General features: G+C 41.1%; 1 protein-coding gene across 3 annotated transcripts in view; it reads right to left on the bottom strand.

Annotated features, from left to right (window-relative positions):
- Nucleotides 1-9,266: 9,266 nt before the first annotated feature.
- The window catches only part of arhgdig (Rho GDP dissociation inhibitor (GDI) gamma), a 61,411-nt gene continuing 42,951 nt past the window's right edge, over nt 9,267-27,726 (bottom strand). For all 3 annotated transcript variants that reach the window (XM_078161313.1, XM_078161312.1, XM_078161311.1), the window contains exons 4-6: nt 16,462-16,538; nt 11,375-11,438; nt 9,267-11,027 (exon numbers count right to left, since the gene is read on the bottom strand). In XM_078161313.1, the coding sequence (XP_078017439.1) occupies nt 10,828-11,027; nt 11,375-11,438; nt 16,462-16,538 (341 nt within the window). In that variant the 3' untranslated portion in view covers nt 9,267-10,827. The remainder of the gene's footprint in view (nt 11,028-11,374; nt 11,439-16,461; nt 16,539-27,726) is intronic.

The raw sequence follows: 27,726 nt of genomic DNA, 5'->3' as shown, positions 1-27,726 counted from the left end.
TCACTTTCATTAACATCATGAGATAAGGCATTTGGCCTTGGCGGAGGTCTGTGCTCTCCGAGTGCCCTTCTAGTTTCATCTGTTTCCGCTCTGTCAGGATTGATCCAGGTCACTCACACATTATTCATGACGTCCATAATCCCTCACCTCGACCTCTCCTCGACACCTTGATCTGGCAGGGGTCAGCGGCTCTGATGACACGCTCCATCCAGCATTGTGAACATGTGGTATTTGAGATAATGAAGTGCTGTTGTGTTTTCTGTTTGACTGATTTCTGGTTCTTGTCTGAGCAGTAAATGATGATGAAACTCTGCCCCCATCGTTCCAGGGTCATCGGAGAGTAGTGACCCCGATGCAGTGACATTTGGAGACAGAGATAGTGGGTTGAATTTAGAATCTCAGCCAAAATGCAGGTGAAGTTTCTAAGTTTCGGAAATCTGATTGGCCACTCCTGGTGCCCCACCAGAAGGTATAGGTAGGCCACTTGTTTTGTGAGTTAAGACAAGAATTACAGCTATACAATATATTGTTTTTTTATCGCCAGTGTGATGTCAACCTGCATGATAAACACATTAGGACAGAATTACGCTCAATTTTTTGACTGAGTTTTTTTTTTTTGGCACCTCTTCTGATTGGTTCAGTGTTGAATTTATTCAGTAAAAGAATTCTGAAAATAATTCCCCTTAATTTTTTAAATTCAACAAGCCATTGGCTTGCTTTCTCATTCAGAAACAACCCAATAGCCTGAATAAATGTTGGCACTGCACATTTCTGCAAACCACAGATATGTTATATTTATACATTATTATGTAGGAGATATGTTAAAACTTTACGTTTCTTTCCAGCAGCAACCTGTGAGACTGAAAAATTAAGGAAATGGTTAAGTGTCAAAAACTGCAGTTCATCTAATGGCCACTTGGGGCTGGCTCCAAAACTGAATAAATCCCAATAGACCCAATGTTAAAATACCCACCTTTACAGCAGAAATAAACATGTTTACAGCCTGGTACAAAAAAACAATTTTGGTCTCGATAGCTAATTTCTCTGTTCATGTCAATTGTACGGGAGTTCATTTTTTTTTAACTCACCCATTCACATTTTATTAAGGCTTAAAGTTATGCACCTTGTCACATATTGAAGTTTGGTCATGGACCTTCCACATCCAGATACAACGTGCAAGGCACCCTGGGTGTGTTGGTCAAGTCAAGTTCTGCCTGTTACATGCATTGTCTTCTTTCAAAATACACTTCTGTTTTCACAAGAAATGAAACATTTACATACAGTCTCTTTCAAAATAAATGCACTACGTTGGTACAACAACGCGATTTGATGTTTGTTTTTTTTTCCTTCAACAACAAAAGCACATGGTTAGGTTTAGGAAAAAAGAACAGGATTCGGCTTTAGAATCTTACGGGACATCATACATGTTGTATGTCTTTTAAATGGACCTTGAGTCTATGAAATAAAAGTTGATTGATTGATTGATCAACGCCGCTCTCTTGGGTGAAAGTCGATGTTTATTGGACCCATCCACCACCCCTTCTACCCACCCCACTTGGACTTTCGCCATCTTATCTTTCACTCGTGTCCTGCCATGTTTCGCCCTGATGCCACCAAGCGCCCTTAAACCATAATGGCGACCAGCTGTGTATCATGCTGACATTAAAGGACACCTTTTTTCGTTGGTTTCTGACACCGCAAGTCACTGCCCAAGTGCCTGATTTCAATGACTTCGGAGTGTTCTTCTACAGCTGTCGGTCAAGTTGTCTTACACAACACAACAACCAAAACAAAAAATGGAAATGTCATCATTTTAGTAAGATATATGAGAGAGTGTGAAAACACTTTTGCTTATTGCTTAAGGCTACTTGGACTTTTTTATTGACATACATTCAAAGCAGAATATGTAGAGTTATTTGTTTTTTCCATACTGACAATGAGAGTCAGACTTGAGGCAAAAAAAGGATCAAAATGTCAATATAAACTTTTCACTCTGCTCCTCCAGCATCATCATCTTCTGTACTCCATATTTTCAGCATGCTCCAAACACTAATAATTTTCCCGCACTAATTCCATCACATGGTGACCTCCTAATAGCTCGTGGCTAACACGTTATTAGCAAAGTGCTGATTGTTTGGAACAGACTGTGCTGGATGAATAAAGTGCAGCTCTTTCATTAAGTAATCCCCAAACACAGACAGGTATGAATCTGTTTTCAGCTAAGAAGATCAAGAATTATTATATAATTGGAATTTCATAACCCAATCTGCTTTCCACTGCGTGTGTGTGTGTGTGTTTGTGTGTGTGTGTGTGTGTGTGTGTGTGTGTGTGTGTGTGTGTGTGTGTCAATGAGACAGGTGTTTCTACAGAATAGGATTCACATGTGGGGTCATGTCTCTAGTGTCGGGTTTCTGGTTATTGTTATGTAACGCTTCAGAGCAAATCGTCTTAGGTTTGAGTGGCAGATTGGCAGGTTTACCTGGGCGTGCACTGTGACAAGAAAACATCACACACACACACACACACACACACACACACACACACACACACACACAAACAGATGCACGTGGCATCACACAGTTTGAGTGGAAATCGCAAATGTTTTGGTCAGACGTCGGAGAAGACAAAGCAGAGAGGCTTCGCTGAAACATAAAAGACGGATATATTATTTTTCCTTGCTTCAAAACTGGATTTTCTTTTTCTCTTTTGACTATAAAATCACAACCATTAATTGGAAATATTGCCAAATTTTAATGGTACATCTTTTCTGCTGGGCTCTGTGAATGAAAATCTACCTGGATGATATCTGCCTCTCCATCTTGGATTTATCCTCCACTCTCTTTGGATCTTTTGGGGAGTTGAAAAGCTTGAAACAAACTGGATAAAAGTGCCTCCAACAACAGCTCTGTCTCAAATCCCACAGGTGTGAGTATTTGTGTGTCTGGATGCAGCCATTTTATGCAGAGAAAACACCAGCTGGATCATTGAAAGTGCACGTGTGACCTTACAAACTGTGCACAACCTCTTCTAGTCCTTGCATTTACTCCTCCTTCACCTTGCCACATCAGTACAGTTGTGACCTGTCTGCACACGATGGAGAACAAGTCATTCCTGCAGGCTCGCTGTGAGGAGCCCATAATGACATCAGACTGGGGCATCCCTCTGCTGCTGGCTCTGCTGCTCCTGGCGCTGATCTACGCCTTCCTCTACCTGCCAGCCACCGCCCAGCGAGCCCTGCTGGAGCAGGCGCTCAGCAGCAACAACACAACCACGGCGGTGACCACAGCCGGCAAGGAGGACTGGCTCACAGATGAGTAGGACAGATGACAAACAGACGGACAAAGAGGTTTATCAGTGGACATGTGGACATGTGACAGCAGAGCGCTCTGTCCTTGAGTAGATTGTGTGGATTATACTGCTCTGAAGTGTTGTTACTGTCCTGTGGGATAAAATGACAGTTTGAAGCAGACTGATTGAATTACCCTGCAGATGTTACTGACTGAACGGAAGGACAAATGTACGGGGGATAAAACATGTCTTAAAGCATGACTATATGTTGACAGAAGACAAGTTTTATGACTGGTTTTTACTGTTGTTGAGAGGTTTAGAGAGGTTTAAAACATAGCTCGCAGTGGACCTGAACTCATCGGACTGCATTTACTCTTCGATGTACTGTGACTTTTTCTTGCGCACTGGCACTTCTAACAAGCTGCTGCCATCATCATGCCCTCTCCATGTCAGGTTCTCTGGGAGATTCATAATAACATAAACTGCATTACCCAGCTTCTTAAGCCAGATCCTTTCATTCATTCATATTTCGGATCCGCTCATCCTGTTAGGAGTTGCAGATGTGCTGGAGTCTATACCAGCTGACATTGGGTGAGAGGCAGGGTACATCTTGTACGGGTCACCAGACTATCACAGGGCTGACACGTAGAGAGAGTCCATCTTTGGACTGTGGGAGGAAGCTGGAGTACCTGGAGAAAACCCACGCTGACACAGGGAGAACATGGAAGCCACGCCATCGCTGTATGTTAGCAAATGCTGGGAGCAACTTGCTAACGGTAGTGCCACTCTTAGCAAGAAACATCCTGTTGCTGTAACATTAGCATCGGCAAAACCACCTGCAGCTGACCCCTAGTGATCAGAAGTGTCATTCACTTGCCACTAGCAAAGCTACTCATGAAGCGGTTCTGTAAATTAGGGGTGTACTGACACTGATTGTTTTCCACTTCGAGCACTGATTAAAAACGACTTGAGAGTCCTTTAAGGAGGTCCCATTGTCCTACGCTGTTTCAAAGATAAAACAAAATTAGAGCACACACACAAATACACTCAGGAAAAGTCTGATGTTTTTGCAGCGTTAGAGGAGAAGATTGATACCACTGTCATGTGGGTTTGTCGGGTCAATCCTCTCTCCTAACTCTCGTCAAGAAAGGGAGTAAGCATATTCACAACATTTCTCCAAAGTACTGCTTTAAAACTTTAAGATATGGTGTTGATACAAGTGGACGTGTGACATCAGAGAGTTCTGCCTTTGTGTAGATTCTGTAGATTATCCTTCTTTATAATCGCATTTCAATATGAGCCACATTTTGTCTTTTGAAGAGAAACATATTGATCTGCTAAACTGGTGGACTGGGTTTATCGGTTTGAATTCTAATGAGTTCAGATTCTGTCAGCTTTCTATGAACTCTACTGTCTTTCAAAAACAACCAGGATTTGCTTCTAGTTTTAGTATTGTGACTGATACTGGGGGATATTTGACCTCTTTGAATCAACTAAAAGATTTGCACAAACTTCCCTATCTTGAAACAGAGTGAGAATATGTGTGCTGTACGACTCTGTGATGATAATACCTTTAAGGTTATTTCAGGCTGTAGCCTGAGGAGACACAGTGAGTCATTTAACAGGTCACCACAGTGTTTCACACAGTGAGAAGAGTGTTACAGTATTATTGTTTCTTTAGTTCAGAGTGGGAGTGTTGCTCTCTTATATGTCTTGGTAGAGGATTTACAAAACCATCTCACTGATTTAGATGTGAATCTCTTGATTGTTGGATTGGAAAAAAGGACATTTATGTGTGTAACATTTACTGACATACATACTGTGTGGTCATGTTTTAAACCAACTGAAGCATGTAATATAATAAAACTTACTGTTCATAAAATATCTGCTAGTATACTTTATTCAAGTGTCATCAGAAAGAAAAGAAAGATTGCACTTTTATTTCAGTTAACCCTCTGAGACCTGACAGCAAATTGATTTATTATTATTATTTATTTGATTTCTTGGGGAAACATGGGAAAAAGGCAGTGAGCAACGAAAGATGAAAAAAATGAAAAATAACCCAAAATATAGACAGGAAATGAGTGAAAAGAGAAAATTAAAAATAAGAAAATTAGTAAAAAGAAAAAAAAAATCAAACAAATAAGGAAATAACCTGGGAGGAACGCCTGGGAATTACAATAATGGAACATAATTAAATGTAATAATAATAATAATAATTGTAATAATAACTATTATTATTATTATTATAGCTTTTCCCTAGCTTTAAAACATTTAATTTAATTTGATTTAATCTTTTTATTTTTTATTCTATTTTACTTTATTTTAATTTATTTTAGTATTTTTTTTAATTTATTTTTATTTCATTTTATTTTACTTTACTGCACTTTACTTTGTTTAATTTATTTATTCTATTTTATTTAATTTTACTTAACTGCATTTTACTTTATTTTGTTTTATTATATTTTATTTTATTTAACTTCACTGCACTTTATTTTATTTCATTTTATTTTATTTTTTATTTTAATTTGCTTTTCTATTCTATTCTGTTATTTTACTTTATTATTTTATTTTACTGCATTTTACTTTATTTTATTTTTATTCTATTTTATTTTATTTGACTTTACTGCACTTTATTTTATTTCATTTTATTTTATTTTTTTATTTTATTTGACTTTACTGTACTTTATTTTATTTTTTATTTTACTTTGCTTTTCTATTCTATTTTATTTTACTTTATTATTTTATTGTACTGCATTTTACTTTATTCTATTTCATTTTTTAAAATTTTACTTTACTTTATTTTTCTATTCTATTTTTATTTTACTTTACTGCACTTTATTTTATTCTATTTCATTTTTTTTTAAAATTTTACTTTATTTTTCTATTCTATTTTATTTTTATTTTACTTTACTGCACTTTATTTTATTTTACTTTACTTGACTTTATTTTTTGCAATTTCACCAAGTTGCTCATTGCCTTTCCCCTTTGTTTCTGAAAGAAATAACACCAATTAGTTCAGAGTTCAAAGGTTTAAATACTTGCGAAAGGCGTCTGAAAGCAGCACAAGAACAGTGATGTTGCTCCAGGTTTCAAAGAGTCAGTGGACAACAAAAAATGTTGGATTCTTACAGGAAAAGTTCGACATTTGGGGAAATACACTTAGTCACTTTGTTGCCGAGAGTTAGTTGAAGAGATTGAAACCATTGTTATGTCTGTATGGTAAATATGAAGACACTGCCAGCTGGTTAGCTTAGCTTAGCATAAAGATGAAACAGATGGCAATAGCTGGCTAAAAGTAACAGAATACACCTGCTGTCAACTCTAAAGCTGATTAACATGTTATTTCTTCCTTCTTTTATCAGTAATAAGCACCTGGAGTGCTTCATGTGCATGCAGGACAAATATTTCAAAAGAGGCGTCCCACTTTGCTGTTTGAATTGCCTTTATTAAAAGATACAGGATATTAGATTTGACACCAATATTTGAGGATGCAGCACTTGGTCGGTACAGGCTGGGGCATTAAACACAGACAGCCGTTTCCAGCTGGTCTGTGCCTTTAAAAATATCCCTGTAAATAACTGTATCTGCAGAATATGGCAATCATTGACATCTGGATATTGCGTCAGTATCTTTTTTTTTTTAATCACATTAAATTTTACAATAAAGTCGTAAAAAAGGAAGAGAGAATCTTGCTAAACCATGCAACACCCAACAAGCCAACATTTACAGTTAGTCTTAGATCACGACAAGTTCAAATGGAGTTTCAATGTTCAATATGTTCAGCAACAATGACACTATCATATCCAAAGACTCAACACAATAATATTTCTTTTTTTTTCTTAAAGGGAATCGATTCATCCCTTGATATACTTCTCAGACAGCACTCCATCGTTCAGCTACCATCTTAAAATGTTTCATTGAGCGGATCGTATTCACACCTTGTGTCCTTGGAATATGAGAGAGGTTTAGAAAGGGAAACTTTTCATTTTCACTGGATGAGTAGTATCAAATCCTACGGTACATACATGCATCTCTTTCTACATTATGCACAGTTCAGTTACAGTCTTTAATTGGTCTGCTGTTACGAAACGCTCCACAAAGACTCCAGAAAACTGGTGTTTGGAAAGAAAACTGCGATGTTAAAATACACCATGTCTGAGTTTGAGAAAACACAGGTCAAAAATGCAGGTTGTGCACGTTGTGAGAGGAGGTGATTCATCGTTTCACCCCAGTTTATTAATGATTTAAAACGACAATACTGGGATATTTAGAGGGTAATCTTGCTAGAGGTTTCTAAAACATCTATTTTTACTTCCTGTATAATTGATGATGTTACTTCCTGCAAGTTTGTAATTACAAAAACAGACAAAACAGACCAGATTGTGTCACTCCTATTTTTATTCTTTGTCGTACCTCTATTTGGGGGATAGTTCTGTTTTAAGTTTTGGAACTACAGTCTTCATAATGCCTTGTAAACAGGAAGTATAATGTCACCATGAGATCAGGGAGTTATGGGGTGGGTTTGACGCCCTTTTTTGGCACCATAAAAATACGCCAAATTAGTTCTGAGCACTTCCTGTTTGAAGTGTACCCACAGATGTATGGACAAATATCACTATCACTTTGATACTGAAGTTAAATTAAAAGCATGATGATTTTTCAGGAAAGATCTTGAGTTGAAATTAACATTTTCTTCCTATGATATTTTAAAAGTAGATTTTTTTAGCAATGGACATCAGAGATAATGATACCCTGGGGATCCTGTAGTCACACTGGATCTAAAAAAAATACGGATTATTTCTGTGTCCAGATGTGACTGAGTTATGACTGAGAGGAATGTGCATTTTGACGCTAAGAGTACAAACATGGTCCATGCAAGTATATGAGAACTCAAATGACAGCATTTGGTGCATCCCTCAATGTGCGCTCTTACCCACTGGTGGATATACAAATGTCCGTCCTTGTGGGGCCAACATGGAGCTAATAGCAACAACAAACATGGCGTCTGTGGAGGAAGGTGTTCTCAATTTGCTTCCCTGTCTAAAGAGACTTCATGTTCAGCTAGAGGTGGTGGTTGTTTGAGCGGAAGTAAAACATAAGGGGTCAGCTTTCTCTTGTTATTTCATGCTATTATTTCACACCCCTGTGCGGAAGTTCAATCAGGAAGACTCAGAGGCCGTTTACACGTACACGGTGATTTTGATAAACGGAGACATCTTCCTTCGTTTGTGCCCTTCGTTTACACGCAAACGGAGATTTCTCCTCTGAAAACGAGTCTTTCTAAAAACTCCGGCCAGAGTGGAGATTTTGGAAAACTCCGGTTGCGCGTTTGCATGTAAACTGAGATAAACGGAGATAAACGGAGTTATAGGCAGTCGACGTCACAGTATGCGCCGGAACTTGCGCCTGTGTCAAAAGTGCGACCTATGTTGCTATGGTGACAATGGATACATGGAAGGCTTGAGCCTCTCGTTACGCTGCCACCTACAGGTTTGGCATGCTCTTGTGTATATATACACGGGTAAGTGTAAACGAAGATCTTTTTGAAAACGGAGATGGTGAAATGTCCGTTTATGAAAATAGCCGGCAACGTGTAAACGGCCTCTCATCCATTCACAGTTCTCTCCCTCTCACTCCCAGAGGCCGTTTACACGTCGCCGGCTATTTTCATAAACGGACATTTCACCATCTCCGTTTTCAAAAAGATCTTCGTTTACACTTACCCGTGTATATATACACAAGAGCATGCCAAACCTGTAGGTGGCAGTGTAACGAGAAGCTCAAGCCTTCCATGTATCCATTGTCACCATAGCAACATAGGTCGCACTTTTGACACAGGCGCAAGTTCCGGCGCATACTGTGACGTCGGCTGCCTATAACTCCGTTTATCTCCGTTTATCTCAGTTTACATGCAAACGCGCAACCGGAGTTTTCCAAAATCTCCACTCTGGCAGGAGTTTTTAGAAAGACTCGTTTTCAGAGGAGAAATCTCCGTTTGCGTGTAAACGAAGGGCACAAACGAAGGAAGATGTCTCCGTTTATCAAAATCACCGTGTACGTGTAAACGGCCTCCCACTGCTTCCTCTAATCAGCTGACTATGGTTGTTCACTCTTCTAGTTATCCAATCAAACTCCGCCCAGTTCTCTCTCAGCCAATCAGGATGCCACTGCAAAATTTTAAACCTGCGCTCTCCTCTGCTGCTGTCAGCCGTCATTTTAGGCAGAAGTGACACGCCCTCCTCCACCCCGTCCACCTCCAGCCATCGTATCCAGAGTCCAGGACGAGCTGAACAAAGGTCCATTCCTCTACTCATCCAGATCATCAGCACTTCTCCATCTTCTCATCTCATCTTCACCACCTCTACCACCACCAGTGTCTAGACCCCCTATTCAGCTATGGATTCATCATCCTCCTTAAATCATACCATCTCGATGGGGTCTTTGGGGTTGATAGGGACTTTTCACATTTTTAAATCTTATGTGCACATGTTAATAGATTTTCTTTTTACCATAAGAACAAGTCTCTCATATTGATGCAACACTCAGCACTAAGCTTTTTGACTGGACTCACATCAATCTTGGGTAGTTCGTAGTATCTGTATTTGCCTACTTACATGGACCATGTTTGTGCCCTCAGAGTTTTAAGGCCTCCATGAGTTGCTACAGCCTCTGCCGCATCTCACACAGTATTTTTCATATCATGTCGCTCCCTCTGCGGCCTCCTTTACACTGACAACACACCAAGCAGTGACGAAGTGCCATGCGATGTCTATGGAAAGCTGCAGCGGCCGTGTGATTCTGTGGGAAAGTGCTGCCGGACTAAAAGCTGGGCAGACTTTGCAGCAATACCTGCACCTGTACACAGAGTCCTGTGACTGCTGTGACATGTTGATGTATGTTACAAAGGATTTGTTCCTGCCTGAAACACATGAACACGCCTCCTGGCCACAGAAAAATGAGCCACACTTCCTCACTGCTTGGTGTGTTTTCAGTGTTACTCTTTGATGTTCTGACATGTATATCCACAGTTCCTACTGAGCATTCACATATTTCAACTCTTTGGGGACGTCTGTTTGACAGCTATTGGATGTTTGTCATTATGCATTGTATGTGTATATCATATTTCCCTTTGTGCCACAAACTGACTTCCTTTTATCGCCTGTTTTTGCTGATACATGAAGGCAGGGTGGGAGAAAGGAAACTGAAAGTAAAAGGAAAGGTAGACTGGTCATCCAGAAAGCGCCGTCGTGTGGACGCCTCTGCATGGACAGGTTATAGATATAGAAGAATCCTGAAGAAGGCTATAAATGCAGGGACAGAAGGCAGAGAGACGGGGGAGCCCCATCAGGACACCTGCATTAAACAGACAAGAAGAGAAAAAGGAGGAAGAGGAGGAGGAGTAGAGCCTCCTGACTCGGGCCGTCGCGAGGCTGTTCTCGCAGGACGAGATGGAGGAGGGTGAAAGGGAAAGGAAAAGAGGGAGGTGGAGAACAGGAGTGAAAGAAGGGAAGAGATCATCTCTCATGCTCTCTCCCTCTATTCATTCCAGTCCTTGGTGATGTCGAGGTTCCACTCCCAGTCCAAGCAGACGTTCTTGTCGTCGTCGATGAAGTGGGATTTGACCTGATAGTGGCCGCGTGACATCATGCCTTTGGGTGCCTCCTCAACCGGGCATAGAAACTCGATCACCTCTGCCTTGGGGCCGTAACTGCCCACCATGTACGTCACCTTGTCCACTGCAGGGAGACAGAAAATGGACACTTGGGAGAATGCTACTGACTAATGAGACAAAAAGATGTTTGTGGCTCCAGAGGGAGCTGAGTGAAGTCTAGTGAACTGCCTCGACCAGAGTCTTCATCAGGGTGTAATTTTAGGTCATAAATGTTAACTGTGTTGATGCTACTTTTCCTCCACTGCAATAATAGATGCACAGCACACATGATGGAGGCTTAGCTGCATCTGAAATCATCTGTTCTTTGGTCAAACTGCAGGGCAGAAATGACGAACATGGACACTGAGTGATGTTCAGTTGCTTCATGTGTTCTTGTCACTTTACATGTGATGGAGGCTGAACTGAACTTACCTGTAATTCCTTTTCTGGAGGTCACATGATGGTACCGCAAGCCAGCAACGATTTCTCTGTTCACCTGCAGACACACACACACACACACACAGTTTCATCAGATCTCCGAATCTGTCATTGACTTGTCTGTCAGTTACTGATAAAACTGTCACCTCAAAGTCAGCATAAAACTAGAGTGAAAGAATTCATCAGTCAGTGTGTGGTACATTACTTCCTCTGTGACTTTAAGTCCCTAGTGTGGATACTACATTTCCCACAGTGCAACGTAATAGTTTCTTTTATTACACTGCTCCTGCCGTCTTAATGCCCTCTTCCGTCAAACCTCCGTCTTCAGATTTTAAAGCAGGCTTTCTACTCAATATTGAAATGTCAAACCTAAAACCGAGATAACAACTCTGGATGACATCAGTATGATGACATCATACAACCATTTTCACAGGCTGAGCAGTACTCGTAGTGATGACTAAACTCAACTGGTTGGTTGGTTGGATGGGTGGACAGAGATAGATCGATAGATAGATAGATAGATAGATAGATAGATAGATCTACATTTGTCTAATATAAATACCTTTCTTGTATATTGATTTCCATGCTTTTAAGAACATCTCAGGCAAAATGCTCACACACACAGTGAGTGTATGTGAGCATTTTCTTGTTCGAGGTGAGGTTGCATTAAAAAAAAAAGAAAAGAAAAGAGCACAGTGAAGCCATCTGTCCAGCAGGTGTCCTCACAGCAGAGCAGAGTCAGTCACTCAGATTTTTGGTCAGTCTCAGCACATCTCTTTCTCCCCACAGAGCCAAGTCCCTCGAGTACTCCCTCTGCCTCTGCCCACACACATCACACGCTTTCTTTATAGCTGCATTTTGAGTCCCCAGCTGTGCTTCCTGTACACACCCAACTGTGCAGCCACTTTCAGCCCCAACACCATCAAGTCTGCTGACGACACAGCTGTGGTGATGACAATGAAAAGGCCATCCTGAAAGAAGTAGAGGATCTGACCTGCTGGTGTCAGAACAACAACCTACTCCTGAACGCTGGCAAAACTAAGGAGATGATAGTGGAGTTTTGGAGCAGCTGCAAGTACCTCGATATTCACTTCACTGAGGCCCTGACCTCAGACGCCTGAGGAAGTTCCAGGTATCGCCTCAAATACTGAGGACCTCCTTTTGCCTTAATTCTTGGTGTCACAGATTCAACAAGGTGCTGGAAACATTCCTCAGATATTTTGGTCCATATTGACATGATGACATCACACAGTTGCTGCAGATTTGTCGGCTGCACATCCATGATGAGAATCTCCCATTCCACCACATCCCAAAGGTGCTCTATTGGACTGAGATCTGGTGACTGTGGAGGCCATTGGAGTACAGTGAACTCATTGTCATGTTTGAGATGATGTGAGCTTTGTGACATAGTGCGTTATCCTGCTGGAAGTAGCCATCAGAAGATGGGTACACTGTGGTCATAAAGGGATGGACACGGTCAGCAACAATACTCAGGTAGGCTGTGGTGTTTAAACCATGCTCAGCTGGTACTAAGAAAATCTCCCCCACACCATTACACCACCAGCAGCAGCCTGAACCGTTGATACAAGGCAGGATGGATCCATGACGCCAAATTCTGACCCTACCATCTGAATGTGGCAGCAGAAATCCAGACTCATCAGACCAGGCAACGTTTTTCCAATCTTCTATTGTCCAGTTTTGGTGAGCCTGTGTGAACTGTAGCCTCAGATGAGAGATGTTGTGCCGTGCGTGAAAATCCCAGTAAATACTCAGACCAGCCCGTCTGCAGCAGATCGTCTTGACCATGTCTACATGTCTAAATGCACTGAGTTGCTGCCATGTGATTGGCTGATTAGCTATTTGTGTTAACAAGCAGGTGAACATGTGTACCTAATAAAGTGGCCGGTGAGTGTATAATCAGGTATTCAACTTCTCCCTCAGTGTTTACCAGCAGCTCCACTGAGTTTTACAGATATGATGAACAGCAATGACCGCTGAATCGAGTTCCTGGGTCGACCTTGTTGTTTGTTGGTGCATTATTCTTGTGGCTAACGGGGCGAATGTAGAAATACTTAATAATATTTAATGTTATCATTGTTCCATAAACATCCTTTCTATAGCCTCCGGGTACGCTCTTTCTCTCATGTATAACTGCTCTGCATTTCCTTTCAAAAACGCTTCATCGTCTGCAGTCTGTATTTATTTATTTATAGTGAACATGACATGAGGATGCAGCTTGGGAAATAGCTGCTGTGTGTTTACAGGAGTGCCGAGGGGTTTGTTTGTTACAGAGTGGGAAAAGGACAGGGGAAGATGACGGGGTTGTGAGAAAGTGATGATGATGGTGGGGCAAGGAGAGAAAAGATGAAGATGAAGAGAAGACGGCAAGAAAAAGGAAAAGACGGTGATACAAGGTAGTGGAGAAAGAATACTCAGACATTAATGCAGAGGGGCATTAGAGAGAATGATTAATGGAAAGTTATTAAGAGGAAGAAAGACCTACCATAGTTGTGCTTAATATTAAATGTGAACTGGGAGGAATTTGGGGCAGTTACCAATGACAAAATGAGAGCTTTGTACTCACTCAGCTGACAACGTGATGATCACTTCAGTAAATTATTTGGGCAAAAATGAAGCACAAACAGGAGCAGTGGTTGCTTCACTATTGTTGGGCAAGTTACTCTGCTAGCTTTGCTGTTGACTCCTGTTGTGTCAGTTCCAATTATAAGAAAGGAAGAAAAGAGTAGACTCTTTTCTTCCTTTCTTATAATTGGAACTGACACAACAGGAGTCAACAGCAAAGCTAGCAGAGTAACTTGCCCAACAAGAGTAGACTCTTTTCTTCCTTTCTTATAATTGGAACTGACACAACAGGAGTCAACAGCAAAGCTAGCAGCTCTGTGAGGCTGTACTTGAGCAACCTGCTAATCAGATCTTAGCCGGAATAAATGTTAGGACTTTAGATCTCTCCAAATCACAGATATGCTACATTTGTACATTTCATTTGTAGCTGAGTCAAAAATCGATAATAATAAAAATACTAACTTTGTTTGTCGAGCACTTTTGAGCTGAAAGTACAAAGTGCTTTCCAAGGTGAAGAAAATACAAAACAAAAGTGATACTAATAAAACATAAGCATATACAAATGTCTACACCAACATATACACTTAAACACGTAAGCATGCACACATACACACATGGCTGTAAACACATATACTCCCATACACACAATAAAGCCCCTTTTACACTGCCAGAGATTCCACAAATGTTGGGCCATTTTGCCGGCAAGCTGCGAGCATTTAGACACACAAAGCCGGATTGGCGAGTTGATCCGATGTGCCCAGTAGGGTAGACATATTGGCAGAACCCTTTTATTTTAAACAGACCGAGGTGCCCTTCTGCAACGGGAGGGGCTGTTGAGGACTTGTGGGAGGAGCTGTTGATGACACTGCACATGAGACCCACTGGCGGTGGATAAACAGGAAACAGCTGATAGCAGGAATTAGCGAGCAGCTAGTAGCAAGAAGGAAACACAAACCTGACAGACACTGTAAAGATGAGCAACTGGGGAGACAAAGAATTGTGCGCCCTCCTTGCCCACGCAAACGAAGAGGCCATTAACTGTCAGATGACGGGGACGGTGAAGAACGGGCCGACTTATGACAGAATCGCGAATGACTGACCAGCCGCAGCTTCCCTCCCACGTCACTGTTTACGTCACACGCTGAGCTACACGTTTTGTTACTTGCTCACGCCCCCCATTGCCCCGAAAAAGGCGCATTCTGTATAAATAAAAGTAGGCAGGCAGCATTTTGCCACACTCCCCGATTTTGTTTTTATACTGCCAATGCTGAAAAAAGACTGATTGGGCTTTCCTGCAAATTTGCACAATTCCTATTTAAAAGGGGCTTAAGTCTTCTCAACTGTCAGGAAAGGCCAATCTGTAAAAGTTAGTATTCAGATGAGATTTAAAGATGTGAACAGAGACGGCTGGTCTGATGCTCAGACCTGAGGGGCCTGTTTGAAGATATTCCTCAGCTGGTAAAACCAAGACTGGACTATGTTCTTTACATGTTGCTCCTAAATCAAATCACTGTCCAGAATACCACCCAGATTTTTGATTTTATGTTCACAGCGAGAGGGCTGACGAGTGGCTGAATTTGTTTTGAGATATGTTCGGGGCCAATGTTAGAACTTCTGTCTTTTTGGAGTTAAGTTTAAAAGAAGTTTTGGGACATCCATCTTTTTATGTCATCTAGGCAACTATAAAGAAAAGCTAATTTTCGGTGTCTGACGGTATAAAAGGTAGAGCTGTGCATCATCTGCATAGCTATGGAAAGAGATGTGATGACATATTATCTGTCCCTAACGTAACCTGCATGTCTTTGGACTGCGGAAGGAAGCTGGAAAACCCAAAGAAAACCCACGCTAACATGGAGAGAACATGCAAACACAACAGAGAGGAGTCCAAGCCGGAAAATTCATACATGTACCAAAGAGATGAGATAATTCAGTAAAAGCCAAACATTTCAACCTACTGGTCGCGCTAGAGGAAAAGTCAAGGGGATCAGAAAAGACAGTCGGCTTCGACCTCTGGGGAGTGTCAGCGTAAAATTTCATCTCAATGCATTCAGTAGTTGCTGAGATATCTCAGTCCGGAGCAAAGTGGTGGACTCACTTTATCATCCGTAAAGTCATCCTGCTTGCATGGCAAACAATAAATTTCAAAGGAAGGCTTTCTAATTTTAGAAAAGCTAATCAATCATCAGACTTTGGAAACTAACTCGCTGACATTAGAAAACAAGTTGCCCCTCCGGTATTAATCCTTACTGGCACTATGAAATGAAACAGCACTGAAAAGACTCATTAAATATGATAATGGTCTTGTTTGATATTGTGGTTTAACTGTACAGCACATGGTGGCTTACTCAGCACTGCCTCTCCTCCTACCTCTTTATCACTTACAGTAAATACCTGTTTGTTCTCTCCATCCATACACACAGTAATCCATCCGTGTTGTAAAGTACAGTAGATCTCTCCATCCTTTAATATTCCTCTGTGACTGCATCCATCAGTCTTACCTTGAAGTATATCTTTAGTCTGTACGTCACTCCTTCCTTTAGGGTGAAGGTCTTCTCCTTCAGAGCGCTCAGGTCTCCTGCACAACAACAATAAAACATCACCGATGGTCAGTATGACTCATAATGACATCACCATCTTCAAATGACTCACTGCATGATGACACTGCTGATTATTTTCACATAAATAAAGCAGAACTGCATCAAACCATCTGAAAAAATTGCTCATCTTCATCCCAGAAATGTCTTATAGTTTTTATCAGATAGTATTTCTGTGGTTTTTCTTTATCTCCAAACTGTATTTATTGAATATCAAAGCAAATGATGGACAGCATGCGGCATGTTGAGCTTCAATTAAGATTTCAAATAACCATAAATACAGAACAGATGAGAGAAAAAAGGAATATGATTTGCGTAAAGAAACTAAAACAAAATACACTCACAAATTTTGTCATCTATGAGGAATAAAAGGTGGCAAAGTTACTTCAAATAAATTATGTGAAAATACAGAATATGACTCGAAAGCTTTTCATTCTTGGAACTCATGAGCAATGCTTAGTTGAGTTTGATACAATAGCAGCTGGAAAAAAGCAACAGTATGTTTTGGAGCTTAGTGGTATACAATATTTTTAACGTGGCTCACCACATGATAAAATCATTCAAAGGTACATTCAGTTCAGGGGATTTGGAGCATTTTCCTCTTGTGTTTTTGACTATGTATAACTGAAGTCACACTTCGAAGGTTAACTGTGGTATTTTTCAACCTGGACCCTGTTTTCCCATGTATTTCTGTCTAAAGCCCTGTTTCCACTGAGCAGTACGGTACAGTTCCATTCAGTACGCTTTTTTCCCATTTCACTGTGAAAGTTGTGGATGGTACCAATAGAGCTGTTCTGTACCGTCCCCATGTTTGGTCCCCCCTCTGTTGGGGTACCTAGCACACAGATCTGGTACTAAAAGGTGGAGCTGTGAACACTGCAGTCTGATTGGTCAGTAGAGGACGGTCACTCTGCTCAAGGCTGAGTTGTGTCTGGTTTTGTAATTCCTTTTCATATTGTGGCAAGTTTTACATTAATAAACTAAACTAAAAAAATAAAGCATGTTTAGCAGCAGCTGGAGTCTGAGGAAAAAAATCTCAATTCACTGGGCCGACTGCCGGCAACTTTGAAGGTGGAACATTAACTTGTAATGTTACTCAGTGCATGAGTTGAGGATGTATATGCAGCACACCTTAAATTTTAATATGGCAACTCTGACCATGAATTTGCGCTTGGATTATGTGAACTGCATATATTCTAATCCTCACGTGGAGAAAAAAAGCGTCACAGAGCGTTATTGCTGTTGGCTCCAGCAACACTAAACCCCTGAGCTTGCCTGAGAAGGACTAAATGCACACACCTAGTATTCTAAACATCCCATCAGGACACTCTCACTGTAGCCTGTTTTATTTTGTTCTGAAAATGTCGACGTGCAGCCTCGTTCTGTGAACGATAAACAAGGTGCAGACTGATAAAGAAGGAAATACAGTGAGTGCTGGACAGAGCAGTGAGTGACAACAACAGAATCAGAATCAGAAACACTTTATTGATCCCAGAGGGGAAATTATTTATGTTACAGGTGCTCCTTGTAAGAGAGGAAAGATACGTGAAAATATAAGAAATTTAAACAATAGTATTTACAAATATATAGTTAAATAAACAGGAATTATTAACAAACATAAATAAATATATATATATATATATATATATATATATATATAAATATACATATATATATTGTAAACTGAACAAGATTATTTACACAAACAGAATATAAACAGTCAGGGTGAATGGGGTTATTGCACAAGTTAAATTAAATTATTGCAGTGTGTGAAAAAGTCTCAGGGCCACTCAGAGGGAGGAGTTGTACAGTTTGATGGCCACAGGCAGGAATGATTTCCTGTGGCGCTCAGTGGTACATCTTGGTGGTATGAGTCTCCCACTGAAAGTACTCTTGTGCCTGACCAGCACATGGTGGAGTGGGTGTGAGACATTGTCCAAGACAGTTCGTAGCTTAGACAGCATCCTCCTCTCTGACACCACCATCAGAGAGTCACACTCCGTTCCCACAACGTCACTGGCCTTGCGGATCAGTTTGTTGAGTCTGTTGGCGTCCGCCACCCTCAGCCTGCTGCCCCAGCACACGACAGCATAGAGGATAGCACTGGCCACCACAGACTCATAGAAAATCCTGAGCATAGTCCGGCAGATGTTGAAGGACCTCAGTCGCCCCACATTTAAGAGCACTGTTTGCAGAGGAAACGCTAGGTTCTAGGTACCATGTCTGAAGGGTTACTTTTGGTTCCAAAGGTACCGTACTGAAAGTGTTTGGTGGAAACGGGGCTGAAGTGACTAAGGGAAACAACAGTTTTTGAAACTGGTCCAGTATTGAGTAAGAGCGTACTATCACTTGGGCCAATTGTGCACCTTCAATTTACATCCTCTAAAAGTTCTTGAATTTGCAACTGACAGGCTCAGATTGTTTTTTAAGTATCTGACAACATTATGGAAAGGATCCCTGTAGAGATAGAGCTTTTTGTTACAGAGTAAGAGCCTTCTGTTTAACCAGAAACAGCCCCGAAATTGTTATCGCCAAACCCACCAGACTCCATTTAAATAAACAGCAATTTTATGATCAAAAAATGAGCTTGATTTGAAGTCAACAGAAACAAAATGAAATTCACAAAAATCATCTTGGCTCATCTCTCCACTGTTCCAACAATCACAAACTCTGGTTTGGTTGCAATAAACCCTTAATTCACCCAGTTAGATGTGAACATATGCTGCCTCTATACAAGCTAAAATAGCTATTTATTCAGATGGAGTCTGGTGGGGCTGTTTCTGGCTAAACAGAAAGGATCATACGCTAAAGCGTAGGGAACCTTTCCATAATGTTCTCTGACACTTAGAATAACATTCTGAGCCTGTCAGTGGCAACAACAAGCACTTTAAGTGAACGTAAATTGACAGTGCACAAATGCCCTGTGTGATTACATTGCAGCTTGATTTGTTGCTGCCAAATGCTGCCCTCTTGCTCTAGACTAAAACAATTTCAAAAGTTGCTTTCTGTATTAGTCACTTAGACACAAAAACATGGGGAAATAGAGTCTAAGTTGAAAAATAGCAGTTACCCTTTAAAGGTGGGATGCTTTCTGCATTCATACCCCTGTTCTACTCTGAAATATTGGTTATTTAGAGTCACTGGTAAAACCACAATTGCCTTTGGCGTGCTGTTGGGTTGAATGAGTTCATATTGAAAAGAAAGGAAAAAGCATCCTGGGCCACTGTAAAAGCACAGCAATCAGAAATTCATCCACCGCCTAATCACTTTATATCTCAATTTAAACCCAACCATCAGTCCTGAGTGCCTCCTAATGGACAGGGAGGAACAGAGGAAGGAGGAGAGGAGAGGAGATGAAGGAGAGATAGAGGAACGGGGTGAATAAAAACAGACAGCTGTGACACGATGAGGAAGAGAGGCAGAAGACGGACAGGCAAAGAAAGGGAGTGACCTACAGATAACACACACATAAACAGAGCATGCAGCTCCATCAGAAGTGTGCTGCATAGGGGTTAGAGGTTTGATTCCCACTGGTGTCACCCGTATTAAATATATATATGCATTGTGGCACTTTAAGTAAAAGCCTCCAAGAATCGGCATATTGCTCTATTGCTCTCCCCGCTCTGCTTATGTTGACATTCATGTTTTCACTTTAATTGAGAATCCACCCCCTGTGGTTTGGGAGCTTTATATCACCACAAGAAACACTTTTAATTCCCCATTAGATGAAATCAGAAACATATGTCATGGAGCTAATAAAGCCGTTCCTCAGCGGCAGATGATTTTTTTCACGGCTCCATCTCTGTCTCTAATCTCTTTCACTCTCTCTAAGAACTGCGGTATGTAAATCTCCTCTCTCTCTCTTCTCCTCCCTGTGATTCGTCTCCTCTCCTTCCTCTCATCCCTGGAGACAGAACAGAGAAAGGATGCTGGCCTCCCCCGGGAGCGTCTGACTGAGAAATTAGGTCAGTGTGGAGAGCTGTCTACCTGTTCTCCTCACCCACACGCACTCACACACACCCTCACACAGAATGTACTCATGCAAGTATGCACGCAAGGATGCACATGTGCCGGCAAAGCTACACACTGAACACACAGCCAAAGCTCACACTGGGCAAATATTGAAATACTGTACTGATGCCAGAGAATCCCTGAATATTAAGGAATAAATTATCTGAAAGATGCCCCTTACACTGTGTTAATTTGCTTTATGACCTATTTTATGTATTTATTTTTGTTGTGATGTAAGAAAATCACATTTTTTGTAGCTGCTGCTTCAGAAAAAATTAAAAGAAAAACAAGATTTAAATCTTAATCCAAAAGACATGATGCATTTTTTGTAGCTAAAACTCCCCAACAGTGTATAAAGCAGCTGATAATAGCTCCACCTTGATGGATGACAACATTACACGACTGAGAGTCTGCAGCCATGCTAGTGTAAGATGAGATTTATTTTCCTGAGGACGAATCCAGTAGATTGTCTTGTTTTTCTCGGTTCATTTTTTTTTACATCTGCATAATTTAATGTTAAAGGGAAATTTCGGTTTATTTCAACCTGTCTCCTATCGTCCTAAATTTGTTTCAAGTGACTAGTGACATAAAAATAATAGTTAGCATGTTAGCCGTTAGCCTAGATACAGCCGGGGCGCATAGTAGCGTCAGATCTGTTAAAACATAAGTGAACGGGCAACCATCCGTACATTGTTTCATATTTTATTTTGCTCTTTACATTAAATTTGGAAGTATTTCATAATGCGCGCCTTACATGCAGGTAATGAGAGTTATGATTAAGTTTGGCGGAGTGATATATAAGATGTGAGATGCCACTGTAGTTGTCGATGTTCAGTTGTTCTACATTCTTTTTCAGACATTAAAGTGGATCACAGAGAAGCTGTCCCTGTGCTCTTACTTCACCCTCAGCCCTTTGATAGTTAATTCAGTATCTAGTAAGTTTAGAGGTAAGACAGGAGAGAGAAACCTGCCTGATACTACCAGCTCTGTGAGGCTGTATGGGCACTAGTGATGGGAAAGGAGTTATTTTCAGTCAACACAATCACCAAAAGAAAATGTTGGTGTTATACTTTGCTGCAGGTGGAGGAAATGCTGGAGACACCTAGACAACACCCCTGACAAGCTCCAGAGCATTGTTCAAGACCAACAAACAACATAACCGGTTGTAATTTTACAAGTTATTGTTGTTTCCAGCAGCTTTTTAGGCTCCAAATGTGGGTGTTTCGTAGCAACTCATCAGGGTGTTTTCACTGGCTTTTTAGGCACGAGAAGTGGTGGATTTTTTACCAAGACATGGCTGCATCTCCTGCCAGGATTGTGCCCCCCAAACTGGGTATTTTAAGCCAAATATGATCTTTTCCAAACCATAACCAAGTGGACTTTGTGCCTAAACCTGACCACACGTTAACCACAGGTTGAGGACACATAAAGTCTTATCGTATGTGTTAGAGAATAACATGCAAATGTAACGTTAACCATGGTTTGCAGGAACGTCTGGTGTGTTGTTTCAGTACACTATATCACTAGAATCTGTTCATAAGAAAAATTCTTGAAAAGATTTGTTCGCTGAATTGTTCAGCATTTAACCGGTGCTATACTTGCACACAGTCTCACTCACTAAACTGAAACACAGCTGAATGTTTAGTTTCTCTTGCCAAATAGTAAACTAAAAACTGAGAATTTAATTTCATAAAGAAACTGTTTGCAAACTGAAAGCTGAAGTCTGACCCTAAAATGTACAGCACGTAAATTTTTGAGACGCCTATTTGGCACTTCCTACTTTGAGACTTCAAGAGATGAAATGGAGGGAAGAGGAGGAGGGAAGCTAGACCAACTCAGTGACTGTCTATCACTCAGGGCTCACGTCCTCTGTCGTACGTTCAGCTAATGAATCACTGAACATGCAATCACTCACAAATCCCTGCTTGCTCGCTTGCAATGGAACTGAGAGATGAACGGACACAAAACAGCGGTGCTTTGAGGAAAAGGCTAACGTGCTAACAATATTAACCATGCTGATGTCTAGTTTTAATGTTTACCATCATAGTTTAGCATGAGAGCATGCTGCATCAGTGGTTATAACCCAGTGTTATAAAAATATAATAATTCAACACTCTAAGGACTATTCTGCATAATGAACTTTTATATTCAATGGTACACTGGAGCTAAAGCACACAATAAATGTGGGGTAAAGATTAGTGGAGAGGCCGCCTGCTTGGCGTGAGTGTGTGAGTGTGTAGCAGCCTGCGTGCTCAGCAGAACAACCCTGAACCCTGCAAGAACATGAAAGTTTAACAAAGCCGGTGCTTACATTTAGGGCACCAAGGCACTGAAAAGTCATGGTCGAGGATATTGCTTTGTGTAGTGTGGTGGGGCACCAGGCCAGTGCGGTATGTGACACACTATATATCACAGACCAAAGTGCTGTGCTAAACCTTATTGCGGGGAAATTACCTCACACAGAAATAATGGTTTACAGCACATTTTGTAGTAAAATGTTTACATTTGTTTGACGTTTGACAAACACCAAACTAGGTCACAGGATTGTGCATATGTTTTTTGCATGTGTGGCCCCATTGGGTGAAGAATCCTTATCTCTGGTGGTTATACTCCTGTATCCACTGAGACACAGAGACACATTAAAAGATGGGTCAGGTCCGGGCATTTTTAGGCAATTCTGAGCAACAAGCAGAAGAATTGGAAGACATTTAGGAATTTAACAACACAATCTGCCTTTTGCATCAGCTGAGGCTTGAACTCACAACCTCTGAGACTAAGAATCAATTTCTATCTCACTGAGCTAATCAGTCAGTGACAATTCATGTGTAGCTTCACAAATTGACTAAGCCAGACATGCAGGTTTAGCAGCCGTCCATGCATGGAAAAGCAGATTTCAAAGCACTGTAAAAAAATTCAGTTATCGAAACCAAAATCTGAAAATACACATATTGCATCTAGAGAGCATGGAGATGTTGGTAATTTATTTGTAACAATGATTGATTTGCTCCATAAGTGAAAAACTGATGTTTAAAACTGCCATTTTTACATTGACTCCAATTGTTCACATTAGAGCAAAATTCAAAATGCTGTCAAAAATTCAGCTTTTGAGATAAAATTCTGAAATTTGCCACACATCATCTGCCATGACTCTAGAATTTTGTCATTTTTTTCATGAACATTGAAGATTTATTTAGCAAGAATTTGCATGTATATGTTTACAGTACCGTTTACAGTCAAACATTTTGATGCACTGTAGGCTCAATTTTTGATAAATCAAAAATCTGAGAAACATAGTTTTTGTAGGACAGTCTGAAGATGCTCTGTAGCAAGTTTGGTGTACTTTAGACACTTGCTGTAGCGCCACCATCAGGACTATTGGCTTGAGTTTACAGCTGAGGATATCTAGCATGAGTTTTCACCCATGGGAAGTATGATTTCCTCGGAAGAAGAAAGAAGAAAGAAGAAAGAAAAAGAATACCTAGGATTACAATAGCGTCCTGGCAGCTTAGCTGCCCGGACCCTAATAACAAAGAAAGTGTCTTGAGAGCAAGAATAAATCTGAAAGTTAAGTCTAGTGGCAGTGCTGATAAAAAGGAAGTGATACATTGGATAATACTTAAAGCAAAAATGTAGTAAAGAATTCAGAAAGACGAAGTGCAATGATCTGAGGCACTAAAAAGTGGTCAGAGTGGTCCAGTGATTAGTACTTGCTTCAAATGTTTCACTTGACCTCATAGATTTGGGTTGGAAGGGGCCTGCTACAACTACGAGTAGGTTCAGATGGCTGTTATCAGCCCTTTCAATTGCCATGTTTATCATTTGACAGTGATCTCTAGTGAGATCGGGAGCTAAGTAGGAAGTCAGGTGATGTAATGATAGTATGAAGAGTGAGAAAGTCCATACACAGAGTTGGCCAGAATGGTGAGTGGGTAAAAAAACCCCACAGAACTTTTACCCAAGAGAATGGGGTTTGTGTCCCATCTGAAATCAAAAGTCAACATCGACTCATTTTAACTGATGTACGTACGTTTGTCATGTGATGTATTAAAACTTATTTAAAACTATACCATGACCTTTTTTCTTATCCTAACCATGTGCTTAAATCTAATTAAAGAGTAACAAATCCTTTCTTGAACTGATAATGGGCCTTTAATGGGCTGATAGTGGCCTTCTGGACGTAGCTGTCCCTCGCTAACCCATATCTATGAGTCTGACAACCACTAATAACGCTCATTCATTAAAATGGGTGACACCAGGGAGGTTGCAAACAAGCCAACAGTTCAGCCAGTTTATTTAGGTGAAACAGGAAGTGAGTGCTCTCTTTTATCATGTCATTAATAAAACCCTTAGTGCACAGATCAGTGTTGAAATAAGTCGGTCTGTGATGGATTTAAAGTAAGATTGCCTGTCGGTCTTTCAAAGGATCTCGCTTTGCTCCCAAACCTAAGAAATGATGACTTAACTACAGAAATAACCCAAGTAATAATCAGTCAGAATTATATACTGATTTAAGGATAGATTCTTACAGTATTACAGTGGTTGAATATGTTACATTTGCACATTGTTGTGTAGCAGATAAGTTGAAACTTTACATTTGAACGATGCTGTGGTTAGGTTTAGGCAAGCTGGAAAATGTTTCGGCTAAAAATACCCAATTTTAGTGGCACAATCCCGGCAGTGATCTCTCTACACCCATGTCTGGGGGGTTAAAAAGCCGCTAGAAACACACACAAATTACTCTAAATCACAACCTGTTTTTTGGGTTACAGCTTGATCACCATCACCATCCACGATCCCATCCTCCTCCAGATGAAAAAGTCAGCTGATACCACGACACCAACATTTTCCTGTAGCCACTGGGCTGCTAGGCCACAAAGCACAGTCCTGGTGTTGCCTGTGTTGACAGAGGCTCAGCTGCTGGCTGTAGTCAGAGCTCACACCTTAGTGCCAGAGGGAACACTTATGAACTGAGACGCTGACATGGACCCAAACAACCAGAAGTTAAAGGTCTCTGATGGGACGACCAGTGAAGCGTGCAGTAACAGCGAGTATCTCTTTTCTCTTCTACACTCACACTTTCAAAGTGCACAGCCATCATCTCTACTATGGTGCAATGTACACCCCCCCCCACTTTGCCACCCCATGTTTCTCCAACATAGACACACACACATGCAGAGTAGTAAATGCTCGTCATCACTTAGGGCACCATGCTGCATTGGTAACAGCCTATAGTGTATAATGAGGTCTCTAATGCATTCAGCCACCAGTGGAAAGTCCATTTCACATTCAGCCTGGTGCCGGCTCGGCTATCTAACTGCAACATGATACACCAGCAGGACCGATTATTACCCTGCTGCTGCTTATGCGATAGATTAATGATGAAAGAAGCTTTTCTCTCACGCAGCATTCTGCAATTTCTCTTCTTCTCTTTAGCTCCACAACACGAACACACACATTCATCCAAACTAAATCTAATCTCTGTTTGAACGGTTTCCAGGGAGATTGTTTCTTTTTATTCAGCAATCGGATGGATAAATAAACAACACGGCATATACAGTAACAATTGGATAGCATCGTTCATTAGACTGTGTCTGACTGGTAAACATCCCCAGCTGCAGTTTGTAATCCCTCTTAAAAATGTAGGGGTGCTTTCAGACCTAGAGTTGTCTTGCTTTGGTCCCAGTCAGGGACTTATTTTGTCTCTAAGTTGCATAATTGCCAAGAGTTGGTTTAAACTCACGCTCCCAGTTTGCAATACAGTCTTTCTGTTAAATTTTGTATCGCCCAAGTACAAGCAGAGGTTACTCAATTGATTTTCCATCCACCTTTTACTTCATCCATCATCTGTGATTGAGATCAGATCTGAAAGCATTAGGTCTGTCTGGTGTGGGAGAACGGCACTGAGCTCTTTCCACTTGGTGCAATTCAGCATGTCTTCCATTACACAGTGAAACATGCACATTAAAGGCTGCTCGATACTCTCCCTGTGTTTGAATCAGAGGGAACTGCGTAGTACAAAGTCAGCATCGCCTAGCAACCAGGTGACCTTTCCTATTAGCAGTCTGTGATTGTGTCTTTTTGTGTGTGACTGTGCAATCATGTGTGTGACAGGCAGGAGAATCCTCAGACGAGGGAAAATCAGAGCAAATGCAAGCAGTGAGATCAAGAAGAAACACACACATGTAAGGGTTGGGCGATATGTTTTCCAGCTGGCCACCATCAGCCCAACAACCAGCAAATGCCACTTTATTAGGTACATCTTGCTAGTAACAGGCATATATTTAATTGGCATAGATCCAACAATGTGCTGGAAACATAAATCCAGACTCATCAGACCAGGCAACGTTTTTCCAATCTTCTATTGTCCAGTTTTGGTGAGCCTGTGTGAACTGTAGCCTCAGTTTCCTGTTGTTAGCTGACAGGAGTGGCACCTGGTGTGGTCTTCTGCTGCTGTAGCCCATCTGCTTCAAGGTTGGACAAGGTGTTGTTGCTTCAGAGATGGTCTTCTTACACAGTTTATTTTCAGATAGTGTTACATAAGACATCACAATTACTTTTTGCTTCCCTAGACAACTGCATGAGGCGTTCCACTGGCCTGAACACGGAGCATACTTGCCCTGGGCAAGTGTTAATGTCGAGCCCTGATTCCCTGCTGTCTCCCTCTGCTGCCTGCTGAGCAGCGGCTCTCACTCGTTCTTGGAGACAGACCATTAAATTAGTTAAAAAAGATAACAAACAACACATAAACACAAAAAACAAAAATGCTAATGTACGCAGCCAAACGCTGAAATCGCACACTCACAGCCACTGCTGTCCTGTTGACACACCCTGACACACAAGTCAGTGATCGGTGAACTCACAGACACAGATCGATTCTTTCCTCAACGTTATCGCCTGAGTGACATAATCTCTTTGCAGCCATCTGATTACCATGCACCGCAGACACACCAACACACACACACGAATGTACAGACACCTCACACCCCCTCCCTGAATGTCGCTTTCGCCTGCACCCAGGGGAGCATGTCAATACTGCTCACTAAGCAAACATTTAGCTGTATCTCCTCTCTCAAGCACGGACACACCCACTGCAGTCTTTCTGCACATGAAAGGCAGCATGTGGGGTGAGATGCCTTGCTCCAGGGCGCATCAGTAACC

Source organism: Epinephelus lanceolatus, chromosome 18 (genome assembly GCF_041903045.1).
Source record: "Epinephelus lanceolatus isolate andai-2023 chromosome 18, ASM4190304v1, whole genome shotgun sequence".
Lineage (NCBI taxonomy): Eukaryota > Metazoa > Chordata > Actinopteri > Perciformes > Serranidae > Epinephelus > Epinephelus lanceolatus.
The sequence above is the reverse complement of the archived record's forward strand: the minus strand, read 5'-3'. Positions and strand labels throughout refer to the sequence as shown.